This window comes from Rattus norvegicus, chromosome 20 (assembly GCF_021556685.1).
Source record: "Rattus norvegicus strain SHRSP/BbbUtx chromosome 20, alternate assembly SHRSP_T2T, whole genome shotgun sequence".
NCBI lineage: Eukaryota > Metazoa > Chordata > Mammalia > Rodentia > Muridae > Rattus > Rattus norvegicus.
The window spans coordinates 11,402,731-11,427,936 of NC_141553.1; the positions used below are offsets into that span (position 1 = coordinate 11,402,731).

General features: G+C 50.7%; 2 protein-coding genes across 14 annotated transcripts in view; one reads left to right on the forward strand and one right to left on the reverse strand.

Moving 5' to 3' along the window:
- Nucleotides 1–2,186, reverse strand: part of Dnmt3l (DNA methyltransferase 3 like) — a 22,608-nt gene extending 20,422 nt beyond the window's left edge. Inside the window, exons 1-2 of one of the 3 annotated variants that reach the window (XM_087597434.1) lie at nucleotides 2,165–2,186; nucleotides 1,944–2,063 (exon numbers count right to left, since the gene is read on the reverse strand). The gene's annotated coding sequence lies outside the window, so the exon portion shown is untranslated. Of the gene's footprint in view, nucleotides 1–1,943; nucleotides 2,064–2,140 lie in introns of all 3 variants that reach the window. The other 2 variants (XM_087597436.1, XM_087597435.1) reach the window with 2 other exon arrangements.
- Nucleotides 496–15,508, forward strand: Aire (autoimmune regulator). Of its 11 annotated transcripts, none has more exons than XM_087597147.1 (14): nucleotides 496–670; nucleotides 1,277–1,451; nucleotides 1,680–1,835; nucleotides 2,221–2,295; nucleotides 2,758–2,871; nucleotides 4,482–4,630; nucleotides 4,812–4,892; nucleotides 6,678–6,790; nucleotides 7,836–7,935; nucleotides 8,911–9,087; nucleotides 10,413–10,534; nucleotides 10,634–10,739; nucleotides 13,389–13,457; nucleotides 15,227–15,500. In XM_087597147.1, exons 5-14 carry the CDS (start codon nucleotides 2,769–2,771, stop codon nucleotides 15,305–15,307), a joined length of 1,101 nt encoding a protein of 366 aa, XP_087453273.1. In that variant the 5' UTR covers nucleotides 496–670; nucleotides 1,277–1,451; nucleotides 1,680–1,835; nucleotides 2,221–2,295; nucleotides 2,758–2,768; the 3' UTR covers nucleotides 15,308–15,500.
- The last annotated feature ends 9,698 nt before the right edge of the window (nucleotides 15,509–25,206 follow it).

Consider the following 25,206-nt stretch of genomic DNA (forward strand, 5'->3'; position numbering starts at 1 on the left):
GTGTGTGTGTGTATACACTCTCACTTGCATACGTACACGTGTATGGAGCTAGAGGTGAACATGGGGTGTTTTCTCCAACTGTTCCCCTAACGTTTTTAAACTTTACTCTGTTTCTCTGTGTAGCCCTGGCTGTCCTGGAACTCACTTTCTAGACCAAGCTGGCCTCAAATTCACAGATATCCCCCTCTATCCACCCCCGCTTCTGTCTCCCTAATGCTGGCACTAAAGGCACGCATCCCCAAGTCCAGCTTTTCACCTCATTTTTTGAGGCAGGTTCTATCCCTGAACCTGGAGCCTACGTCCATTCAGCTAGTTGCCTGGTCAGTGTGCTCTACAGTGGCTCCTGTCTCTGCCTCCCCAGCGCTGGTAGGACCTGGCAGGCACTTTGTCCACAGAGCCATCTTCCCAGCTAGCTCTGGTTTTTAACCCATAAACAGATCCTCTGCAGGCAACCTCCCTGCTTCCTCTACTCAGCTCAGGCAGCTGTTCTGGATCACACAGGGACGGAATATCAGAGCCTCCTGAACCCAGCGGTAGGGCAGTCTCTTTTCCAGCCTTCGGAAGCTGGGCCCTGATTGGCTCCAGGCTGGGTAACAGCCTCTCTCTTTCCTGGTTGAAAGTATAACAGAGTCGCTGAACAAGGCAAACATCGCCTTTCCGCGGCTGGGGAGTAAGTATAAACGCTCACAGGTGCCTGCCTCTCCCGATAGCACCTAGACACCCAAGGGAGAAGGGAACGCAAGCGCGCGGGGGGCCAGCAGGGGGCGCCGAAGCGCAGACCCTGTCTGGAGGATGGCTGGTGGGGATGGGATGCTGCGCCGCCTGCTGAGGCTGCACCGCACCGAGATCGCAGTGGCCATAGACAGCGCCTTTCCGCTGCTGCATGCTCTGGCCGACCACGACGTGGTCCCTGAGGACAAGTTCCAGGTGGGCTCCTGCCCTGCCCCCCGCGCCTCTCAGTCTCCCCACCCCTCTACCCACAGCCTAGGTGATCCCTCCCAACCTCTGCCAGCGCCCATACTATACCCACACCCTCCCCTACCAGTGGTCCCAAGCCCTCCTCAAGAGACCTCTCCGGGTCAGGTGAGTCCCCTAACCTCACGCCCTGTGCACCCTGACAACCCCAGGGCTCGGGGAATGGCAGGAATAGACAGGTCTCCCTTCTCCCAAAGAGGCCGCAGGGGTAAGAGGAATGGTGTGCACAGGGGTTAGAGGAATGGTGTGCACAGGGGTTAGAGGAATGGTGTGCACAGGCAGCCCGATGCTATTCCTGCAGGAGACACTCCGGCTGAAAGAGAAGGAAGGCTGCCCCCAGGCCTTCCACGCCCTGCTGTCCTGGCTCCTGACTCGGGACAGTGGGGCCATCCTGGATTTCTGGAGGGTTCTCTTTAAGGACTACAATCTGGAGCGGTACAGCCGCCTGCATACCATCCTGGACGGCTTTCCAAAAGGTGGGCCTGTACTGATTGATGCTGGCACTGATGCTCAGCCAATGGGTAGCATTGGGACTATGGATATAAGTCCGGACATGTTTTAAGCGAGCCACTAGAACAGATCCTAAGAGGCAAAGGGCAGAGGTCTGCTCGCTCTCTCTCTTCCTCAAGAGTGCCCTGTTCTAGAGCTCGCCCTGAAGATAAGGCTTTAAGACAGGACCATTGTCTTTGCCCCCCGAGCTGCAGATGTGGACCTTAGCCAGCCTCGGAAAGGGAGGAAGCCCCTTGCTGGTCCCAAGGCTTCAGTAGTGCCACCCAGACCCCCCACAAAGAGAAGAGCCCTGGAAGAGCCTCGAGCCACCCCACCAGCAACTCTGGCCTCAAAGAGCATCTCTAGCCCAGGTACTCAAGAGGAACTACCCAGGGTTGCTGGGCCCTCCCCGACCGGCTCTCAGGAGCTTCTGTCTTACTGACACCACCCCAGGGCCAGCCTGCCAGAGCTGGAGTCACCTTTGAGCGCTCAGACCTGAGCATTGGAGGAAGAGGGCACAGCCTCTCAGCGTCTTACTGTCCTGAAGGCTGGGTTCCAGGGTGGTGGGTGAGGCAGGCAGGTGGTTTTGATTTCCTTTTCTGTTGAAGAAGGAAACACAGCCCAGACCAGCTTAAGAACCCTCAGGGATCCAGGGAACCCTTGATATGACCCTTACCAGGTGCTTTCTCCCCAACCTTACTTGACATCCTGGACCTGTCAACACCCCCTAACCCAACCTGTACCTCCCCTTCACAGGTTCCCACTCAAAGGCCAAACCCCCTAAGAAGCCAGAGGGCAACTTGGAGTCACAGCGCCTCCCACTGGGAAACGGTGAGCAATGCCAAGAGGAGTGGAGGTTGGAGGGAATCTGATCCCATTGGCCTCAGCTGGGTGGCAAAGTCAGAGAAACATAGGGGCTCCTTAGACCCAACCATCTTGTCAGTAACCCCACCCACACTGCCCTGGGTGTCTCCTCCCAGACCTCTGCCCATTCTAATGCTTCCGACCTTCCAGCCAGCCCAGACACATAGCCACAAGGAAACTAACTATCCCTGCTCCTCAGCTGGTCCCAAACTTGGCCACACCCACCCACCATCCACCATCCACCATCCACCTGTGCTTCCTGGTCCTCACTCTCAGATACCCCAGGATCCCTGTGCCCCAGAGCAACACAGGTCCCACGCCACCATGAGATTCTTGTCAGTCCACCATTGGGCTCTACTCGACTAACACTGCAGTCCCCACAGACCTGTGCCCATTCATGTGTGTCTACTTGTGTCGGACCCTCTCCAGGAATCCAGACCATGGCAGCTTCTGTCCAGAGAGCTGTGACTGTGTCCTCCGGGGATGTCCCAGGATCCCGAGGGGCTGTGGAAGGGATCCTTATCCAGCAAGTATTCGAGTCAGGTAAACGCATGGAAGCAAGCTGCCAGGGAGACCCAGGCCTTCAAAATGGAAGGAAGTGTTTCTAGAGCAACTATGGCCGCAACCGAGGGCAAGGCAGCTAGTATGCCACATGCAGGTCTGATGGCTTTGGAGCACAGTGCTGATGCTGATGGCCCTCTACACGGGGGCATCTTTTGTCAGGCTAGTGGTTCATGCTCACATTCAACCATGGAATTCTACCTCCTCTACATCAGTGGGTGCTGCTAGTTACAGGTGACTTCCTGGGTTTTGCCATGTGCTCCAGTTCTTTCACCATACTGCCCACCCAAGACAACCCACCACATCTTACCGCCCTATCTCAGGCGTCTATGTCCTGTCCAGTCCCCTCACTCTTTGCCAAGCTCCTCCCACAACTGCCTACCTACTAGGTTGGCTCGCAGGGTCACCTTATACGGCCACCCGAATCATCTGAACAGGTCAGAGCTGGACCTGGCACACTCATCATAGAATCTGCTCCATGGCATCTCCTCTGTCCTGGACACTGGACTTGGATGCTATGGACAGCCAGAATGGTCTGGGAGCAGCCCTGGTTAGAGCAGCCCCAAGAATCTTGTCTGACCCTTCTGGGTGGCTTATTATTACAAAAAGTCCCTGGCTTGTAACAACAGATTCCAAAGTCAAGGTGTGAGCAGGACGCATCCCTCCGCAGGCTATGAAGGGTCCCTTCCCTTGCCTCTAGCATGAAGTGCTGTTGGGATGCTTTTTTTTTTTTTTTTTTGGTTCTTTTCTTCGGAGCTGGGGACCGAACCCAGGACCTTGCGCTTCCTAGGTAAGCGCTCTACCACTGAGCTAAATCCCCAGCCCCCCCCCCTTTTTTTAAAGATTTATTTATTTATATATAAGTACATTGTAGCTGTCTTCAGACACACCAGAAGAGAGCATCAGATCTCATTACAGATGGTTGTGAGCCACCATGTGGTTGCTGGGATTCGAACTCAGGACCTCTGGAAGAGCAGTCAGTGCTCTTAACCACTGAGCCATCTCTCCAGCCCTTGTTGGGATGCTTATTTCTGGGAACAGCCTCTCTCTCCAGTCTCTGATTTCACCATTCTTTGTTAGAACATTGGCTTTTTGTTTGTTTTGTTAAAGATTTATTTATTTTTTGTATATGAGTACACTGTAGCTGTCTTCAGACACACCAGAAAAGGGCATCAGATGCCGATTACAGATGGTTGTGAGCCACCATGTTGCTGGGAATTGAACTCAGGACCTCTGGAAGAGCACTCAGTGCTCTTCACCACTGAGCCATCTCTCCAGCCCTGTTTGTTTTTGAGACAGTTTCTCTGTGTAGCTTTGGCTATTCGGAAACTCACCCTATAGTAGACCAGGCTAGCTTTGAACTCGGAGAGATCTGTCTGCCTCTGCCTCCCAAGTGCTAGGATTAAATGTGTGTGCCACCACTCCCAGCTATGACATTATCTTAACTAACTATATGTCCAAAGACCCTGTTTTCCTGTAAGGTCCTGTTCTGAGCTTGTGAGGAAGGACACTGTTTATCTTAGGACAGTCCCCCAGCAAAGAATCCCTAACTGTATCTAGCCCAGACCCCCAGTGTGAGGTCTTTCTCCCAGGAGGATCCAAGAAGTGCATCCAGGTTGGAGGGGAGTTTTATAAACCCAGCAAGTTCGAAGACCCCAGTGGCAATTTGAAGAACAAGACCCGAGGTGGTAGCAGCCTAAAGCCAGTGATCCGAGGAAAGGGAACCCAGGTCACTATACCTGTAAGCCTTACTCAACATGTCCATTTTTGGGGAGCTTGGTCTTCCTCCCCTCCCCTGACACAATAGCCAGGCATTCTTCCTGAGGGTTGGGAGTTGTTCCCAGAGGGACTTTGTACAACTGGTGACCACATAGATCTTCCCTGACCCTGGCTACTTCATTCTGATCCTGTATCTCTCCTAGGGTAGAGATGAGCAGAAAGTGAGCCAGCAGTGTGGGGTCCCTCCCCTTCCACCTCTTCCCAATGAGCCCCAAGTTCACCAGGTAAGTCCCAAGAAGTGGGGTGGAGGGACTGGGGGGCAGGGGGAGACCAGGACCTTCTGTCCCTTGTCCTGGGTATTTAGCTGCCTGGAAGACAGAGACCTGAGACTAACCATGGTACCCACGGAAGGCATCTTCCTTCCCTTCTCTTTCTTCCACTTCCTCTCTCTCTGCTCTTTCTTGGAAGTTTTCCTTTTGATGGATATTGGGAGCTCTCAAATTAGTCACAGCGGGTGAGCTGCTTTTAAAATCACACATTCAGCTGGGTGGTGCAGGTCTTTAATCCCAGCCCTGGGTGGGGGGTGTCAGAGGTAGGTAGATCTCTGTGAGTTCGAGGCTAGCCTGGTCTACAGAGTTCCAGGACATCTAAGGCTACACAGAGAAATCCTGTCTTGAAAACAAACAAGGCTGGAGAGATGGGTCAGTGGTTAAGAGTGCCAATGGCTCTTCTAGAGGTCCTGAATTCAATTCCCAGCAACCACATGGTGGCTCACAACCATCTGTAATGGGATCCAATGCCCTCTTCTGGTGTGTCTGAAGACAGCTACAGTGTACTCATATACATAAAATAAATAGATCTTAAAGGAAAAAAAAAAAAAGAAACAAAGAAACAAACAAAAAACGGAAAAAAAAAAACCCTACACAGTCCATCCAGAGTATAAAAAGTATCTTAGCTGGAGTAGGCTAGAGATGAGGACAAAGCCTGATTGCTATGACTCTCTGAGAGCATCAAGCTAGCCTCTCCTCCCCAGCACCACTGGTGTGGTTGTGTCTGCAGTCATTGACGATAGATCCCAACACCTCAGAGCCAGGTACTCTGAGGTATCTGCTGGCCCCGGACATCAAGGGTTGAAGGGTCCAATTCTGCCCTGCTTCACAAAAGTGCCCTGGTTATTGGGGGCCTGTGGAAGTATCCCCATGCACGTGGTGGTCACAGTGTGAGCCAGCGCGGTCTGGCATCTGGGAACTTCTTGAAGGACTCAGAATTCCTTCCGTCCCAATAAAAGCAAAAGGTAGGGCGGAGGGAATGACAGGAGGTAACCAGGGCTAACGGGAAACCCCACAGGCCCATCTACTTGCTGTTCTATCAGGTGGGTGGTAGTCAACCTAGGGAACTGTGGGTCTCCCTACTCGTGGATTGTTGACTGGATGGTCCACGAGGGTAACGGGAGCAGAGAGGTCGAGTGGGAGTGGGGTTTGGAAGTCCTGTGAATGACTGCATGGAGACCAGCTATATCAGGAGGCAGATCAACTTTACTTAGGGCGATTAGGCTTATGACGTTTTGGGTGGGGGGCTGAGGGTAGGAATATCCAGGATGGACAAAGGTCATCGGCTGGGGGCTGAGAGTACCTGAAATGTCTCATTAGCAAAGGGAAGCATTTTGAGAGTCTCAGGTGCAGGATAAACAGGAATTTTATCAGGAGAAAGGAAGCTGGCCCTGTAATCTTGAGGCTACGTGACATTCCTCAGGTAGAGGCCTATGTGGGGGGCTTAGAATTCCCCAGATAAGGTCAAAAAAGGAAGAATCCTGTCAATGAAGGGAGCCCAGAGGCTTTCAGGTCACGTCCGGACTTCGACCTTAATTAGCAGTGTCTGGCACCCAGAACTTCTTCCTGAGAGGGACGCCCCCTAGGTCTGTGTGAGAGGCTAGTACTACAGAGACATTGCAGAGGTCAGGCAGAGGCTAAAAGGGCCCAGAGGGAACCTGGGAGTCAGCCCCCAGTGGTGAGCATTGTCCCAAGCAGGTCAAGTCCCAGGCAAGCACTGTGTTCCTTTCTGATCAGAAGAACGAGGATGAATGCGCTGTGTGCCATGACGGAGGCGAGCTCATCTGCTGTGACGGCTGTCCCCGCGCCTTCCACCTGGCTTGCCTGTCCCCACCTCTGCAGGAGATCCCCAGGTAAGCAGACCTCTCCATCCCTGCTTGCTACTTATGTCCTGGCCACCCTGATCCACCACCGTCCTTATCCGCTGACCTTGAGGAAGCCTAGTAGCCTCCACAGAGGACAGTAATGGCCTTTCAGGAAGAGCTGGGCAACAGGGCGCTATCTATGGACGTGGTAGGGTGCTCTGGCCATACTGTAATCTATCTCCGTTCCCAGCCTCATGGCCCACTCAGGGTCAGCAGGCCAAAATGAGCCATAACATGATGTCCCAAGGCAGAGGTGGCCATATTTGGGCACAAGTCTTTTTCCAAGGCGCCCCCAGCCCCCCAAATTTCATTCCCACAAAGATGTATTGTTACCCCCATCGCTGACTGCACGGCCCTCTGTTCTGAGGGAGCAGCAGTCTGTGGGGGCTAGCCTGGGCTCTGACCCAGGTCTCTCTGATCCTCTTCCAACAGAGTCCTTCCTCTCCTGCCCTTATCTCCCCTCCCCCACTGGCCCATCCCTAGGGGATGGTGGGCGTATTGAGGATGGAAACAATGTAGCTGAGAGAGGGCCCACAGTTAGGCGGGGCCTCTGACAAGCAGTCATAGGTGCTGAGGGGTACTGGGCATAGAATATTCTTAAGAGTTAACAGAGAGGGGCTGGAGAGATGGTTCAGTGGTTAAGAGCAATGACTACTCTTCCTGAGGTCCTGAGTTCAAATCCCAGCAACCACATGGTGGCTTACAACCATCTGTAATGGGATCTGATGCCCTCTTCTGATGTGACTGAAGATAGTTACAATGTACTATAAATCTTAAAAAAAAAAAAAAAAGGCAGAGAAGCACTCTAGGGACCCTGACTCTCCGTCTAGAGCCATTCTCCAGGCATAAATAGCTTACATCCTACTGAATTTCCCGACTCTTTTATTCCTGGGTTTGGCTTCCCCATCTGGTGAATAAACACGGGGACACGAGAGTCCTCAAGTCATCCCTGCTTTGCAGTTCTTGGGGGGGATGGGTGGTCTATGGTCTCTGCTTTGTCCAACACGCCTGTGACTAGTGGTCTTCTACATAGTGGCCTTTGGAGATGTTCGTGCTGCCTCCAGGGCAGAATCCAGCAGAACCTGTCCCAGCCTGAGGAGTCCAGGCCCCTGGAGCCATCTGCAGAGACCCCGGTATGCCCATATTGGGTCACCCCCTTCCTTCTTTCTGTCTGTCTACAGTCCCATCTCCTGGATTCTTCTGTGAGTCCTGCATGCCCTGGGTTTAGCACCATGCTCTGGTCAGGTCTGAGTAGCCCTTCTGGTGAATTCCCTGTGGGATTGAGGGGCCAAGGGATTAAGGACAGCTTCCAGGGCCGGAGAGATGGCTCAGTGGTTAAGAGCACTGACTGCTCTTCCAGAGGTCCTGAGTACAATTCCCAACAAGCACATGGTGGCTCACAACCATCTGTAATGAGATCTGATGCCCTCTTCTGGTGTGTCTGAAGACAGCTACAGTGTATGCATATACATAAAATAAATAAATCTTAAAAAAAAAAAAGCAGTATTCTGCTAGCAGCCTTCAGATGAAGATGTAGAGCTCTCAGCTCCTCCTGCACCATGCCTGCCTGGATGCTGCCATGTTCCCGCCTTGATGATAATGGACTGAATCTCTGAACCAGTAAGCCAGCCCCAATGAAATGTTATCCTTATTAAAAACAACAACAACAACAACAACAACAAAAAACAACAAAAAGGAGATATTTAAAAAGAAAACAAGAAACCCAGTGCTGGCTGACCCGGAGGCCATTGTCACCAGGTCTAAGACGAACCCTTGAGCCAGCCACATCCAGCCTTTTCTTCTGCTTCTTTTTTTTAAAATTTATTTCTATTTTACATGTATTGATGTTATGCCTGTGTGTCTGTCTGTCTGAAGGTGTCAGACCCCCTAGAACTGGAGTTACAGACAGTGGTGAGCTGTCATGTGGTTGCTAGGACTTGAACCCAGGTCCTTTGGAAGAATAGCCAGTTCTCTTAGCCACTGAGCCAGCTCTTAAGGCTGTACCAAGCCTTTCCAACCTCAGACCCATAAACAGCAGCCCAGTCCTGACTCCTATGTGGTGCTGAGCAGTGCCCTGTGGCCCCTGAGTGCTGACCCTTGAATTCCAGATTCTCCTGGGACTGAGGTCAGCTTCCGAGAAAACCAGGGTCCTGGCCAGGGAGCTGCCAGCCGGCTCAGATGCTGCAGTCACATATGCGAACCTGCTGGCCCCACCTTCCACAGCCCCTGTTCTGGAGCCTTCAGCACTCTGCCCTCTACCGAGTGCTGGGGCGGAAGGGCAGCCGGTGAGTCAGGGAGAGCCCTGGGGCCTGGGTGCTGTCTTCTGGGAGCTCTGGACCTACAGGACAGTTGTAAGCCCAAATCAGGACCTCTGGTGGACTCGCAGGGGCTAAGAATTAGACGGGCATTCCTGGGGTCAGGGGAGGGCTCTGCCAACTTCCGGTAACAGTAGGCACAGGGGCTGTGGGGAGAGCACGGGGGTGGGGGGCTGCATAGATCTCAGCCCTGCCACACAATTCTGACGGTCCCAAAATCCAGCTGGGCCTCGGAGTGGGCTCACCGGGTGAAAAGGGCTTCCTGCCAAGATAGAAGGCCTGAGTTGGATTCCCAAGACTCATGTGGTACAGAGGGAGACTCAGTCTGCAAGATGTCCTCCGATCTCCATGTGCACAACCACAAATAATAAATTAGATAGGAAGAAGGGAAGGGGGGGCTGGAGAGATGGCTCAGCGGTTAAGAACACTGACCACTCTTCCAGAGGTCCTGAGTTCAATTCCCAGCAACCACATGGTGGCTCACAACCATCTGTAATGGGATCCGATGCCCTCTTCTGGTGAGTCTGAAGACAGTGACAGTGCACTTATATATAATAAATAAATAAATCTTTAAAAAAAAAAAAGGAGGGAAGACAGGAAGACAGACAGACAGATAGATGGACAGGCTTAGCTTGGTTATCTTGGCAGTATATCCCTCCCCACCATGAGGCCGGACGATAAACTCGGAATCCCTCAGGCCCTGCCCACTTCCCTTGGTTACCTTTCTTTTTTCTTTTTTGGATACCCCCACCTTTTTTATTTTTTCTAAAAAAAAGATTGATTTTATGTATATGAGTACAGTGTTGCTGTCTTCAGACACAGCAGAAGAGGGCATCAGACTCCATTACAGATGTCTGTGAGCCACCATGTGGTTGCTGGGAACTGAACTCAGGACCTCTGGAAGAGCAGTCAGCGCCCTTAACCACTGAGCTATCTCTCCAGCCCCCCCCCCTTAAATTTAATTTTCTTTTTTTACTTATTCATTTACATCCCCCTCACTGCCCCCTCCGGTCACCCCCTCCCACAACCCTTCCCCACTCCTTCCTCTAAAGCTCTTCTAGAGTCCTACAGTTGGTGGGATCAGAACTGGATGGACTGGCCCATGAAAGGCAGCATGGAAGACTGTTTTCTGACATTTCTTAAGGTCACCCCTCCCGCCTTGGGACATCAAGGCCTCAGAATTTACAGTCCCATTCAGGCGACTTGAAACCATAAAGTTTCCCAGTTACCCCGAGTTGGTAGCATATAGGGCGAGCAGGACTCAGGCTGGGTTGCCGCCCATGTTGCTCCTTCAGGGTCCGACACTGAGCGCGAGATGCGGTGTGTGCGGCGACTCCACCGACGTGCTGCGGTGCGCACACTGTGCCGCAGCCTTTCACTGGCGCTGCCACTTCCCGATGGCTGCTGTCCGGCCAGGGTGAGTGAGAGGGCACGGGTGGGAGAGAGAGTAGCCGGTGACCCCACACACCTCGAAGGTTCTCCGAGTCAGCAAGCTTTCCTCATTCCACTCCGACAGGACCAATCTCCGCTGCAAGTCCTGCTCGGCAGAACCGACTCCCACGCCAGGCGTGCCAGGCGAGGCTGTGCCCACCGCTGTGCGTCCCACACCTGGGCTTGCCAAGGTCAGTATACGGTCAGTCCAGGTGGGAGCCTGTGCGAGTGGAAGAGAATTTAAGCCCAACCAATAACCGTGTGCCCTATTACTTTTTGTTTGGTTGGGTTTGGGGGGTTTTGAGGCGGGGCGGTTGTTTGTTGTTTGTTGTTTTATTTTGTTTTGTTTGAGGCGTGGTCTCATTACAGATCTCTGGTGTCTGGAACTCACTCTGTAGACCAGGCTGACCTCAAACTCAGAGATCCACCTGCCTAAGTGCTGGGATTAAAGGCCTGTGACTCTATTCCTGGACTAACTTTTTTGTTTGTTTTTTTAAAAATTAATCCTTTTTAAAAATCTTTTTTTTTGTATTTTTTTTTTTATTAACTTGAGTATTTCTTATTCATTTCGATTGTCACTCCCTTTCCCGGTTTCCAGGCCAACATCCCCCTAGCCCCTCCCCCTCCCCTTCTATATGGGTGTTCCCCTCCCCATCCTCCCCCCATTACCACCCTCCCCCCCCCCCAACAATCACGTTCACTGGGGATTCAGTCTTAGCAGGACCAAGGGCTTCCCCTTCCACTGGTGCTCTTACTAGGCTATTCATTGCTATCTATGAGGTTGGAGCCCTTTAAAAATCTTTTAAGATTTATTTTCTTATTTATATGAGTACACTACAGCTGTCTTCAGACACACCAGAAGAGGGCATCGGATCCCACTACAGCTGGTTGTGAGCCACCGTGTGGTTGCTGGGAATTGAACTCAGGACCTCTGGAAGAGCAGTCAGTGCTCTTAACTACTGAGCCACCTCTCCAGCTCTTTTTAGTTTGTTTTAAGACTAGTGCTGGGATCAAAGGTGTGTGTCACCAATTCCAGCTCCCCGGTTACATTTATAAAGTGTTTTTCAATAAATAGACAATGTATTTTGATAAGTTGAATCTATTTAAAAGGGAAAGGCTCGCTGTGGTAGGTCAGGACTTTAACCCAGCACCCAGCAATAAGGGTAGGTTGGTCTCTGTAAGTTAGAGTCCAATCCGGTCTATATAGTGACTTCCAGGTCAGTTGGGGCTACATAATGAAACCCTTTCTAAACAAAACCAACCTATTTTAAAGGGAAACCTTCCACTAGCTATAAACTCACTGTTGGTACTGGCTTCCCAGGAGTCTGTGGGCCTCGGAGCTCTGTTCAGGGTGCTCTGGACCTAAGGGCAGCTGGCTTAATTCAAAACAAGACCACTGGGAGACACGTAGGGGCCAGATCCTCTACTGGAATTGGAGAATAGCTATCAGAATGACTGGGAGCTCCAAGCCAGCCAACTACTGGTCTGGGTAGAGAGAAAGAGAAGGGGGGAGGAGAGAGAGAGAGAGAGAGAGAGAGAGAGAGAGAGAGAGAGAGAGAGAGAGAGAGAGAGGAGAGACTCCAGTTGGGGAGGAGAGCCAAACAATGCTGCTAGTTTTTGGTGTCCCCAAGAGCCACCTACCCAAGTCCTCTACCCAAGTGGATCTCCATGTCACCTCTGCTTTCACTAACTGGGCAGGGACTGAGCTTCGTCTGGAGATCTGAGGCCCAAAGAGGAAAGGGTGGTACCCACCTCCAGTCATTTACCACCCAGGCTTGGGCTCCTAGCAGTCCCCTGGTTCAGGGGCAGAAGGAAGAGATTTTTTTTTCTTTTTTTTTCTTTTTTTTTTTTTTTCCGGAGCTGGGGACCGAACCCAGGGCCTTGCGTTTGCTAGGCAAGTGCTCTACCACTGAGCTAAATCCCCAACCCGAAGGAAAAGATTTTATGTAGATGTGTTTGTTGTACAAGGCTGGCAGAGGGTATTCACAGCTCAGTGCTGGACTCCAGCTCTCCCTGATCAATCTGGACCCCTAGTTGCACGTTGATCTTACAGGATTGAGAAATCTGGGAGGCTGCGTCAGAACCTATCCATCCTAGGATTCTGCTGGAGGACTCAGGAGAGCACGGGGCCACCTTTGCTGAGTCCTTAGAGCAGTGGTCCTTAACCTCTGGTGTCAAATGATCTTTTTACAGGGTTGCCCGAGACTATCGGAAATATCTGATATTTGTGATTTGTAACAGTAGCAAAATTACAGTTGTCAGAGTACAGTTACAAAATTACAGTTACAAAGTTGTTACAGAGTAGCAACAAAAAATATTTTCTGGGGGGAAGGGGTTCATCACGTCATGAGGAACTGTATTAAAGGGTGGAAGCACTAAGAAGGCTGAGAACCACTGTCCTAGAGCCTAGACACAAAGGGAAGATGGGCAAATGAAAGTCACTTCTAGAAGGATATGCACAATCCTTCTAGAGGATCGAGTGGTAGCGCCTCCACTGGCTTCACTGTGAACTCTTGCCTGGAGCCTGCCACTCCCTGACTGGAGCTCTGTCACTATGGCCAGGGCAGGTTCAACAAAGTACAGCTCACGTGACCAGTGAAAGCAGAGAGAGACACGGACTAGGTCCTGGCCTTCAAGTCTCTTTGGGGGCCCCAGGCAGTATATAGGACAAATGGGTTGTCCCCACTCTGCCTGTGTCCCCAGCCTAGGTGTGAGTCTGCTCTGTTGTGGAGTACAGGCTGCCCCCCCCCCAACCTGGAATCCTGTTTCCGGTACCCCACCCCTAACCCCTGCCTGCTGCTTAAGTTGGGTTGACATTTGACTCTCTGCTTTGGTTCCAGGTAGGGGACGACTCTGCTAGTCATGACCCTGTTCTGCATAGGGATGACCTGGAGTCCCTCCTGAATGAGGTAATATGTCACCTAGTCTGGGCCATGCTCCCAGATTCTTTGCTGCCCCCAGCTGGCCAGTGTTACCCTGCCCCTATAGCTGCTCCTCCCAGAACAGTGAGTATACATCACTATTTCTATATGGGGTGCTGGCCTCCTCCTACCTGTTACCTTCTCCTACCAGGAGCCTCACATCTGGGAGCCCTACTGTCCTCAGGGACTCAGAGCCGGGGTGGAGGGTGTGTGGTGGTGGGGTGTTAAGCCCTTGACTTTTCTGGGAGAGCTGGTCGGGTCTTTCAGGGACCTCTCTCTTACCCCTCCCAATTCAGGTTTCTGAAAGATGGACAAGTAGGGCCAAGTGTGTGGGCCAGGTCTTTGATTCCCAGCACTTGGGAGGCAGATGTAGGAGGATTGTGAGGTGGATACTAATCTGGACTACGTTATAAAACCCTATCTCAAAAACCTGAGGGGCTAGAGAAATACAAGAGTATTGCTCCTGCAGAAGACCCAAGTTTGGTTCCCAGCAGCCATGCCAGGTGGCTTTTTTTTTTTTTCTTTCTTTCTTTTTTTCGGAGCTGGGGACCGAACCCAGGGCCTTGTGCTTGCGCCAGGTGGCTTTTAACTGTTTTGAATTTCACTCCAGGGGATCTGAGGTGCCTGTATACACACACACACACACACACACACACACACACACACACACACACACACAGAGGCACATACATACACACACACAGGCACATACATACACACACACATATAGAAACATATACACACACATATGTACATAGGCACACACACAAATACACACACACAGGCAAACACATAGACAGATACACATGTACATACACACTTTTTTTTAAAAGATTTATTCATTTATTATATATAAGTACACTGTAGCTGTCTTCAGATACACCAGAAGAGGGCATCGGATCTCTTTACAGATGGTTGTGAGCCACCATGTGGTTGCTGGGAATTGAACTCAGGACCTCTGGAAGAGAAGTCAGTGCTCTTAACCGCTGAGCCATCTCTCCAGCCCATACACACTTAAATATAATAGGAAGACAGACTGACTGCTCCTCCAGAGGTCCTGAGTTCAATTCCCAGCAACCACATGGTGGCTCACAACCATCTGTAAAGAGATCCAATGCCCTCTTCTGGTGTGTCTGAAAACAGCTACTCTGTGTGTGTGTGTGTGTGTGTGTGTGTGTGTGTGTGTGTGTGTGTGTGTTAGAATAAATTTCTTCTAGAACCTGAAATAGGGCCTTGTCTGTTGTAAGGACACAAACTCCTCATTCCCTTTCCCCAGGGAGCCCACATGCCCTCGTCATTATCTGTTGACACTTTGGGAGACTCAACTAGCTGTGGGACAGGGGCCTGCCCTGGAAGTGGGCCATGCACAGGCAGATCTGCAGAAACACAGGGGAGAGAGAGAGAGAGAGAGAGAGAGAGAGAGAGAGAGAGAGAGGTGATCTAGCAAGGATGGGCATTGGAAAACTGAGAAACTGAGGACTGCCTTCATGACTTCCCAGTCCTGCTGGCAGGTCTGATCCTGAGCAGAGAGAAGGATCTAGTAAAGAAAGCCATTAAGAAGAAGACGCCAGGCCCAGGGCTGACAGGCTGCTCTAGAGTAGTATTGGATAAAGAGTCCCCCTTCACTGGCATGTCCTGCAGGCCTCAGCTCTCAATCCTCTACCTTGAACTAGAGGGCCAGGTTGGGTGACACCTTCATGTCAGGACAGCTCCAAGGAGGTCCAACGGCTCTAACCTTCTGTGTCACTCTCTCCCAGCACTCCTTTGACGGCATCCTGCAGTGGGCCATCCAGAGCATGTCACGCCCGCTGGCTGAGACACCACCCTTTTCTTCCTGACTCCAGGCAGATTAGCACCGGCCCCCACCCCACCCCATCGGATGACGCCTTATACCTGCAGCCCCTCCGTTCTGAGAGGACTAGGCTAGTTAGGACCAAGAGCTGTAGGACTCAGCTGGCAGACGGCCCTGGTCTTTGTGGAGATGCAAGGCCACTCTGTGTCTTGAAATTAAAGTCACTTCTGTGTGCTTTGAGGTGCTCCATGGTGGATGTTTGTTTTGGGGGGTATCTATACTCCTGGTGCTTATAACTAGGCCACAGTGGAAGGAGATCGCTATTTTGGGAAAGAGACACATTGAGTGAACAGTATCCTGTGCCCTTGTAGAAAAACCTGGGGCCTCATTGTGGCCCCTAAGGCCCTGTGTGGCTTCTGACCATTTCTATCCCTGCATCAAGCCCCTCCCCCATCATTCAGTCCCATCCCAGGTCCTGGACACTTGGAATTTCCTGTCCTTCTATGCTACATGTCTAGCATCCTTGAGACCTCACCCCCACCCCAAGTGTCCCTTCATTTACTCATTTCTTTTTTTTTAAATTCCAATCCCGATTTCACATCTTTTTCAGAGCATCTTGGCAGGCAGGCTCCAGAGGGGTATCCTCATTGGAGGCACAGAACCTGCTATGACCTTAGACGACCTAATGGCTGTGAAGCCAGAAACTGCAGGGATCAGAGGGGGCCAAGGGTGTGCCGGGCCATGACTGGGGACCCTGGAGAAGGCAGGGAGCCATGTGCAGAGGTGAAATATAGACACTTGGGCATGGTGAGGTCTGGGGCTATGGTTGCTTTCAGAAAGATGGGTTCCCTGAGAAGCCCAGAAGCCTGCATGTGCCATGCACACACTGAGGCAGATTGAAAGGTCCCAGACGTCAGATGCTACCTGTTCCTCATCAGGCCCTTAATTAAGATGCACGAGTGTCTGCCCTGTGTGAGTCCTGAGAGCTGGATCAAGATGCCTAGCCCTGGGCACCGTGGTGTATTGGGGTCAGCATTCCTGAAGGCTGTGGGTGAGCACAGAGGCAGACCCTAGGAGAGCTGGCCTCTGACCCTTGTCCACACCATTGTTACACACGAGGAGTGAGTAGCTGTCTGTCCTATGGAGGGCCAGAGGCAGGGGAGAACAGGGGGTGATCTCAATGCCATAGAAGCACTTGATGGTTTCACTATGTAGACCAGGCTAGCCTCAAACTCACAGAGACCCACCTGCCTCTGCCTCTCAAATGCTGGGATTAAAGGCGTATGCCACGGCGGCACCCAGCTGCATTTGAACGTCTCGGTGTGGAACCAGTGTCCCAGGGGGTAGTTGAGCATCCTGGCTTGGAGACTGAGTGCCGCAGTGACACTTGACTTCCCAGTGTGGAAGGCGGGTGCGCTGGGAGAGGAAGGACTCAAAGCATGGGTTCGGAACCGCACACTAAAACTCAGACACACAAAGCAGGGCTGTGCCTGAGTGAGTGTGAGTATCTGTGAGTGTGTGTGTGTGTGTGTGTGTGTGCGCGCGCGCGCGCGCGCGCACGCGCGCTCATGTGTGCGAACGTGAGTGCACTTGGTCCATGTTTATCATGGAGGGGGAGGGGCGTTCCCAGAGGGAGGGATGGGTGCACACAGCTACTGTCCTTATGAGATGTTCTGGTGGGGGAAGTCACTGAGGACGAGCGGGAGCCCCCTAGAACCTACCATTCTTGGTGCTGGTGGTTGGCGGGGGCGGGGCTGGAATTTGCAATGAGCTGCTGAGGTGATGCCAGATTCTACCCAATGGACACACTGACATGGGTTCCACACAGTTCTCCCCAGATGACCCCTCTTCCCCAAAATGGAGAGAGGGACCAACTCCAGCCCTTTCCAGCCGTGGACTGGCCTCTCTCACAGGGCAGCTCTGGCGCACTGTGTCTCAGCTTGGGAATCCTGGAAGGACAATGAAGAGTCCATTGTCACCAGGATGCTTCTCTAGACAGGTCCAAGGAGGATCCCAGTCAAGGCCCCACTCCCTTTTACAGCGACCATGGACCTCCATGAAATTGAACCCCTTCTCTTTACTCTAGCTTGCTCCTACCTAGGTCCTGAGCTCAGATCCTGGCCCCGTGAAGCCATCCCCGTACACAGGCTCTTTTTTTTTTTTTTTTTTTTTTTTGGTTCTTCTTTTTTTCGGAGCTGGGGACCGAACCCAGGGCCTTGCGCTTGCTAGGCAAGTGCTCTACCACTGAGCTAAATCCCCAACCCCCATACACAGGCTCTTTGAGGAGACCCTTGGGCTTTTGTTTTGATTGTTGTTGGGGGAGAGAGGTGCCCAGGACAGTCTCCAGCCACCCTTTCCTTCCACTCGCTTGGACTTCCTGTATAACCTCAGCCATCCACCACCCATAGTATTTCTGCTTCACTTTGTCTGTGAGTCTAGCTGGTCTCCTATCCTTGGAGCCGTCACTCACCCCACTTTCTGACTCCTCTCACGGGGTTGTCAAGGCATCTCTTTTTCCTGTCTGTCTGTGGGTGGTTTGTCTCCTTCATCAGAATCCATGGGCTGCCCACGGTAGTCCTGAACTTAACTGAGTGGCCTTCTTGACCAGGCCATTAGTGCCACCTAGTGGCCATGTCAGGAAACATCTGCTTCTGCTGAGCTAGGAAGATTTGCCTATTCAGGCTTACCTTAATTTTATACAGAGTGTGTTTTGCGTGTATGAACTTGTAAATGGAGCTAACCCCAGAGGTGATTGAACCTTGTCACCTATGACACTTCACCTCTTAATTGCTTGGTGCCCTCCAAGACAGACGACAGGTGCACTTCAGCCAGACTTCCACAAGAATCTGAGGCCTCCAGCCACCATTCCTTAAACTGGCTTGACATGGGTTTAACCCTGTGCACATGGGAGCAATCCAGGGTCAGATTTCTTTTTTAAAAGTGTCTTTAGGGCTGGAGAGTTGGCTCAGAGGTTAAGAGCACCGACTGCTCTTCCAGAGGTCCTGAGTTCAAATCCCAGCAACCACATGGTGGCTCACAACCATCTGTAATGGGATCTGATGCCCTCTTCTGGTGTGTCTGAAGACAGCTACAGTGTACTCATATAAATACATCTTTGGAAAACAAACAAACAAACCCTTAAAAATAAAATAAAAAATTAAAAGAAAAGAAAGGTTCTTTGGAGCAACTCCCACCTGTGTCGTCTGGAAATCTGCAGTTCGGTTCCCAGGTTAGCGGGCAGCGGCAGCTCGATCCCCTTGCAAACACCTCACGGATACACCAGCAGTCCAGTTCAGTAGAGTCGGGTTAGCAACAGCGGTGACACGACCTAGCAGAGACAGCCAGGCCTCAGCTTCAGCTTGAGTCAGCAGGAGGGACCCAGAGGAACACCAGTTCTCGGCTGTGCTGTTCTCAGAGAAGCGAAGATCAGCTAAGACTCCAGACCCACAAGCGTTGCACGGCTAGCTGTACCAACAAGCCAAGCTCAGCCTCAATCACTCTGTCCAGTCCTATTTGTACCCTCCAAACATCACGTGCCTTGCCCCAGCACGTGCATCCAGTGTGCCTGAGTTCTTAGAAGCAACAACAAACTGTAGAATGTTTCTCTCCATGGCGTCTCCACAAATGCAGCTCAACCATGCAATGTAAGGTGGACCAATACGTGTCGTTAGCAAGAATCCTTCGTCACGTGTCCTTTCACATGCTTGCTCTAGCAGAACATTCTCTCTCCCGTGTCTACTTCAGCTACACGTTCCTTCATGAGTCTGCTGAGCCTTTCACGCCTGTGTCCACTTTAACAAAACACTCCTTCATGTGTTTGCCTTCAGGAATTTTTTTTTTTAAAGATCAGTTCATTTATCGTGTAAAATTACTGTACAGGACAATGTGTAGAGTTTCTGTTCATGTATTAAACTGTAAACTATTTAAATCGTACCTGTCTCCAGACACACCAGAAGAGGGCATTGGATCCTACTACAGATGGTCGTGAAATGTGGTTGCATGGGAAGGAATTGAACTCAGGACCTCTGGAAGAGCAGTCAGTGCAGTCTTTTTTTTTTTTTTTTTTTTGGTTCTTTTTTTTCGGAGCTGGGGACCGAACCCAGGGCCTTGCGCTTCCTAGGTAAGCGCTCTACCACTGAGCTAAATCCCCAACCCCAAGTCAGTGCAGTCTTAACCACTGAGCCACCTCTCCAGGCTGTAAACCGTTTAAAATGCCATCATCTCTAAGCTGGATGACAGATAGAGCAGGCCTACAATCGATCACATGGGAGGAAGCAGGAGCACAGAGTATTCAGGACAGCGTCGACTACAGGAGACTATGTCTCAGAAACAAAGGACAAAATAGCCAAGACTTGACTTTCTCTTGCCTCTGTGTGCCATATTGAGATTAGGATCTCCACATATTTTTTTATTTTTTCGGAGCTGGGGACCGAACCCAGGGCCTTGCGCTTGCTAGGCAAGTGCTCTACCACTGAGCTAAATCCCCAACCCGCACATTTGTTTAGGGCTCAGATTTCCCCAAACTCTAGTCAAGCCCTGGCTCTAGATTTTGCCTCAGCCCTGGCCTCTGTCCCTGACCCTCGTGTATTTTAGGTTTTTATTAGTTTGATTTTTCTTTTCAGATTTACTTTTTTTTTGTATGAGTGCTTTATCTGCATGCACACCTAAGTTCCAGAAGAGGGCATCAGTAGATGCCAGTGTCCATGGCTGTGAGCCACCAAGTGGTTGCTGGGATTTGAACTCAGGACCTTGGAAGAGCAGCCAGTGCTCTTAGCAGCTGAGCCATCTCTCCAGCCCTTTATTTTGGTTTTTCAATACAGGTTTTCTCTGGGGAGACCTGATGATCCTGGAACTCACTCTATAGACCAGGCTGGCCTTTGCCTCCCAAGTGCTGTGACGGGGAATTCTGTGACAAGAATTCTGCTGAGTTAGTTTAAAGTGTCCCTGCCCCCTCCAGAGTCTGATTGATCTCCCTCCCTCCCTCTCTGTCTCTCTCTGTGTCTCTGTCTCTGTCTGTCTGTCTCTCCCCCCACGTTAATTGTCAGTGATGTGAGGATTTGAAGGGAATTTGAAGGGGAGCTGGGTCTGTGCCTCAGGTCCTCAGACTGCTGATTCCCACCTGTTGCTTAGCTACACGTGTCCCAGCCTTCCGGGGTGGCAGAGTTGGTGCTTTCATGAGTGTGTAATTCAGCCAAGCCGAGAGCCACCCTTGGCCTCACTACCAAAGGGGCAACTACTGGGAAAAGCCTCTTGAGTAAGCGCCTTATCTTTCCCGAGGATAGGGTGGGGGCAAAAAACAGCGTTCAAGGTCGGCTCACTCTGTAGGCTGCAGTACTAACAGTGAGGGCACAGCGCCACCTGGTGGTTGGTGATTTTAATATTCTTTTTTATTTATTTATTTATTTATTTATTTATTTATTTATTTATTTATTTATTTATTTTCTTTCCCAGAGCTGGGGACCGAACCCAGGGCCTTGCACTTGCTAGGCAAGCGCTCTACCACTGAGCTAAATCCCCAACCCCTATTCTATTTATTTTTATGTGAGGTGTATAGATGTTTCCCCTGTGTGCTGGCTAGTTTTATATCAACTCGACAGAAGCTACAGTCATTTCGGAAGCGGGGTCCTCAGTTGAGAAAATGCCTGTAGGAAAGTCATTGGGGACATTTTCTTGATAATGATTGATGTGGGTGACGCCAACTCTGGGCAGGTCGTTCAAGGTTGTAGCAAGCCATTAATCAACTTTCCTCCTTAGCCTCTGCTTGAGTCCCTGTCCTGATTTCTCCAATGATAGGCTGTAATGTGTGAGATGAGACGAACCCTTTCCTCCCCGACTTGCTTTTAGTCATGGTGTTTTATCTTAGTGATAGAAACCCTTAAGACGTGGAAACTAAACTTGGAAAAATGTCTGTGTTTACTGGCCAGTGTTGGCAGACGCCTTCATCTGAGCACTCAACCCAGCCTGGTCTACAGGAGTCCCAGGACAGCCAGGGGTACACAGAGAAACCCTGCCAACTTAAAGAGGAGGAGCAAATAATAAAGATTGATTTGAATGTGTAGGCTCCCCCCCAAAAAAAGAAAGAAAGAAACCCTGCCAAAAAACAAACAAATAAACGGAAAGCCCCACAAATGGTTTTGAGTCTTTAAAGATCATTACTACTTTGTGTGTATGAGCATTTTGCCCGCACACACATCTGTATACTACATTTATGCCTGCTGTCCTGGGAATATATATATACACAGATATATATGTATATATACATTCATATATATACATATATATATATATGAATGATTTGTTTTATGTATGTGAGTACACTGTCACTGTCTTACCAGAAGAGGGCATCAGATTCCCTTAGAGTTGGTTGTGAGCCACCACGTGTTTGCTGGGAATTGGGACCTCTGGAAGAGCAGCCAGTGCTCCTAATCATGGTTCCTGCGTCTGCAGCTCCATATGTCCGTCTGTCCGGCAGAGGCAGCCTCAGCACACCTCTGCCCAGTGAGCAGCCCAAGCATGCCCTCTTGTGAGCAGGTGGCAGTCAGTCCCGGCTCTCCCGTCAGTACCACTAGACTCATTCTACCCAGGAGGGGCTGGCGATGGTGCCTGGGAAGCAGCCCTGCTTGAGTGACAGGCCTCCAGGACAGAGCCTCCAGCCATGGCCCCTGCCCTTCTCTGTGGTGTGAACTAGTCTGTAGCACGAATATTTTTAATAAATCCTGGTGTGGGGTTCTTACCCTCCTTTGACCATTTATGTTGCCGGATGAAAGACACACAGAGCCTTATACCTTAATAAGCCTTAGGCGGCACGATATCTGGGCAGCTGCCTACCCTCCATGCTGTTAGAATCCACCTCCTATCCATAACCGCATTATCACTTACTATCCTTCATCTGGGCTGCTACTAGCTCCAGTGGCCAGCCCACGTCTTATGGCTCAGCTATCCCCTGCCGGGCTCTCCTGCACATTCTTCTAAGGCATGGCAGCTCTCCCTCTCCTTCTTGTAGTGGTCCCAAGCCCGGGAAACCTAAGCCCCGCCCACTCTCTTCTTCCCAGTTATTGGCTGCTGGCATCTTTGTCTACCAATCAGAATTAACAGGGGCCAGGGTCTCTCGTGCGGTTTTGGGGGACCCAAATTAACATTAGAATACAAGCAGGCTTAGGCTAAACCCACTACGCTAGTCCCTCTGCTTCCTTGCCCAGAAGTATCTCTGGTCCCTGCGTAGACCTACTCTTCGTCACACACACCAGTTGTCTTCTCTCCTAGCCCACTGTCACTTCCCTGGAGCAACCGTCACTAATCCTGTGGCACCTCTCAGCCTCTGGCCACTTCTCTCTAGCTTTTCTGCCTCTAACCCCGGCCCATCCCTGCTCCCCTCCCTCCTCCCAGAGATGATTCTCGAGGGCCACAAGCCGTTTTATCACTGCCTCTGATAACCATGCTTATTTTCCCAGAGGAAAATGGAAGACGGGCGAGACCAAAACCAAACCTAGCCGATCTCAAAGGTTGCCCACGTTGCAGAGCAAGGGCAAAGTTTCCCCCGACGTGGCTGGAGGCAGGCACAGCTTCTGTTGTCTGCAGACAGAGCTCTCCTCAATCACCCTGCCTGCCTACCTCTGAGCAGATTGAGTCCTGCACTGATTTTGAAAAGCCTGTGTTTCAGGGTGACCCTTGACTGTATCTTAAGCCAGAAGCTTGGAGACATGCTTCTGGTGGGAGTGAACATGAGGGTCATTGTTGGCAATGGTGGGTGATAGATGGGAATCAGGGGTGTTTCTTCAGTCAAGTAGGTGGCTAAATTTGGCAAGAGCAGACCAGAAAGGGCTCTCCACACACGAACAAGCTAATCTGCCCTCTCCAGAGTTCCAGACTGTGAAGTTACAGTCACAACTACTTGTAACTCCAGTTCCAGGGTTACAGGCATAAATATAGGCTTTCACTAAGCATGGTGTAGCCCTGAGTCTGTGAAGGAGCCTGGTTTTCCCCGACCCAGCAGGTCTGTAGGGATCTGGCGGGTCAGTAATAGAACCAGATCGTGGTGATGTCTGTGGTCTAATCCTAGCCCTGGGAAAACTGAGACAGGAGGGTACAAGATCAAGGCCAGTTTGGGAGTCAACATTGAGTTCAAGGTTAGTCCGGGCTACGTAGCTCCTCCTTCCCAGATAAAAAGGAACATTCATAGACTAACAGAAATAACTTCAGGCAACAAAGGCATGACGGCAGATAGGAAGGCTATTATGCAAGGTTGGAACATCTTGTAAGGAACATTATTTGAAAGCATGCAACAGGGAATTAGGAAATAGGCAAGCATGTTAAGAAATGCCAACTCTTGGGCTGGAGAGATGGCTCAGCTGTTAAGAGCACCGACTGCTCTTCCTGAGGTCATGAGTTCAATTCCCAGCAACCACATGGTGGCTCACAACCATCTGTAAAGAGATCTGATGCCGTCTACTGGGGTGTCTGAAGACAGCTGCAGTGTACTCATATGAATAAAATCTTAAAAAAAAAAAAAGAAAAAGAAATGTCAATTCTTGACCAAGGAAAACCAAGGCAGAAACACTAGGCACCCAGAAAGGCCAGGAGGACACAGAAGGGGGAAGTGACCAGTCAAGAAGTAAGAAAACCTGTGTTTTCAGTGAGGGAGGCCTGTGTGCTCAGCAGACCTACCCCGCCAGCCTCTTCCGGTATGATTTACAACACCTGGGAGAAGACAAGCTACAACTTCTTTTTTTTTTTTTTTTTTGGAGCTGGGGACCTAACCCAGGGCCTTGCGCTTCCTAGGTAAGCGCTCTACCACTGAGCTAAATCCCCAGCCCCAAGCTACAACTTCTAGAAAGGAAGTTTTAGGTCATTTGCCAAAGGTACTGGGGCAAAAGGACTGATTGACTCCTTCCCAGCAATACTGGGAATGAGAACGTCTTGAATGACTCTTCCTAACCTTGTGGGCAAACAATTTTAGTTCTCAAGTCTGTGTAGGGTGTTCCTGTGAAGCATCCAGGTAGACAGTTCAGTGGGTCTCTGGAGAAGAACCCCTTACATTGCCGAGGGTGCACTGAATCCAAAATCGGGCAAGAAAGAGAGATCAATCCATGGGGGGAGAACGGATACAATCTAATCAAGGCTAACCCTAAGGAAGCTTCTTCCCTAGTGCCTAGCATTCATGGTACTGGAAGGTACTCTGCACACCACTAGAGGAGAAAGGTGACCCTTAACCAAGCTACAAACCCCGAGATCTACATTTACCTGCCTGCACAAAATGTTCTGGGTGTAACCAAGCCATTGAAACAATTTTTTTCCTGAGATTATGATTTATTACAACATGTCTCCCTTACCTTTTCTCCCTCCAAACCCTTCCAAATACCTTTCCTCCCCCCCCCCATCTTTAGATTCATCGCCTCTTTTTTCCCAACCCCTTTTTGATTGGCTATTTTTCTTTTCTTTTTTTTTTTTTAAAGATTTATTCATTTATTATATATAAGTACACTGTAGCTGTCTTCAGATACACCAGAAGAGGGCATCGGATCTCTTTACAGATGGTTGTGAGCCACCATGTGGTTGCTGGGAATTGAACTCAGGACCGCTGGAAGAGTAGTCGGGTGCTCTTAACCGCTGAGCCATCTCTCCAGCCCGATTGGCTATTTTTCGATGGGATCCACACACGGCACCGCTAAAGTAGCCAAGAGCCCAAGGCTAAACAGGATGTGGGCCTAGAGGGAAATCCAGTGCTATTATCCTGCTAAAGGAGTAGCAATGGAACGAGTGATAAGGATACATTGCTATACCATTAGATCAGTGCTCACCCAGCCCTCGTCAGAGAAGCTTGGTCTTGCTTTGTTGTTGTTGGTTTGGTTTTATTGGCCTGTTGTGTGTGTGTGTGTGTGTGTGTGTGTGTGTGTGTGTGTGTGTGTGTGTGTATAGGGAGGTGGGGTGCATCTAGGAAGAGTTGAT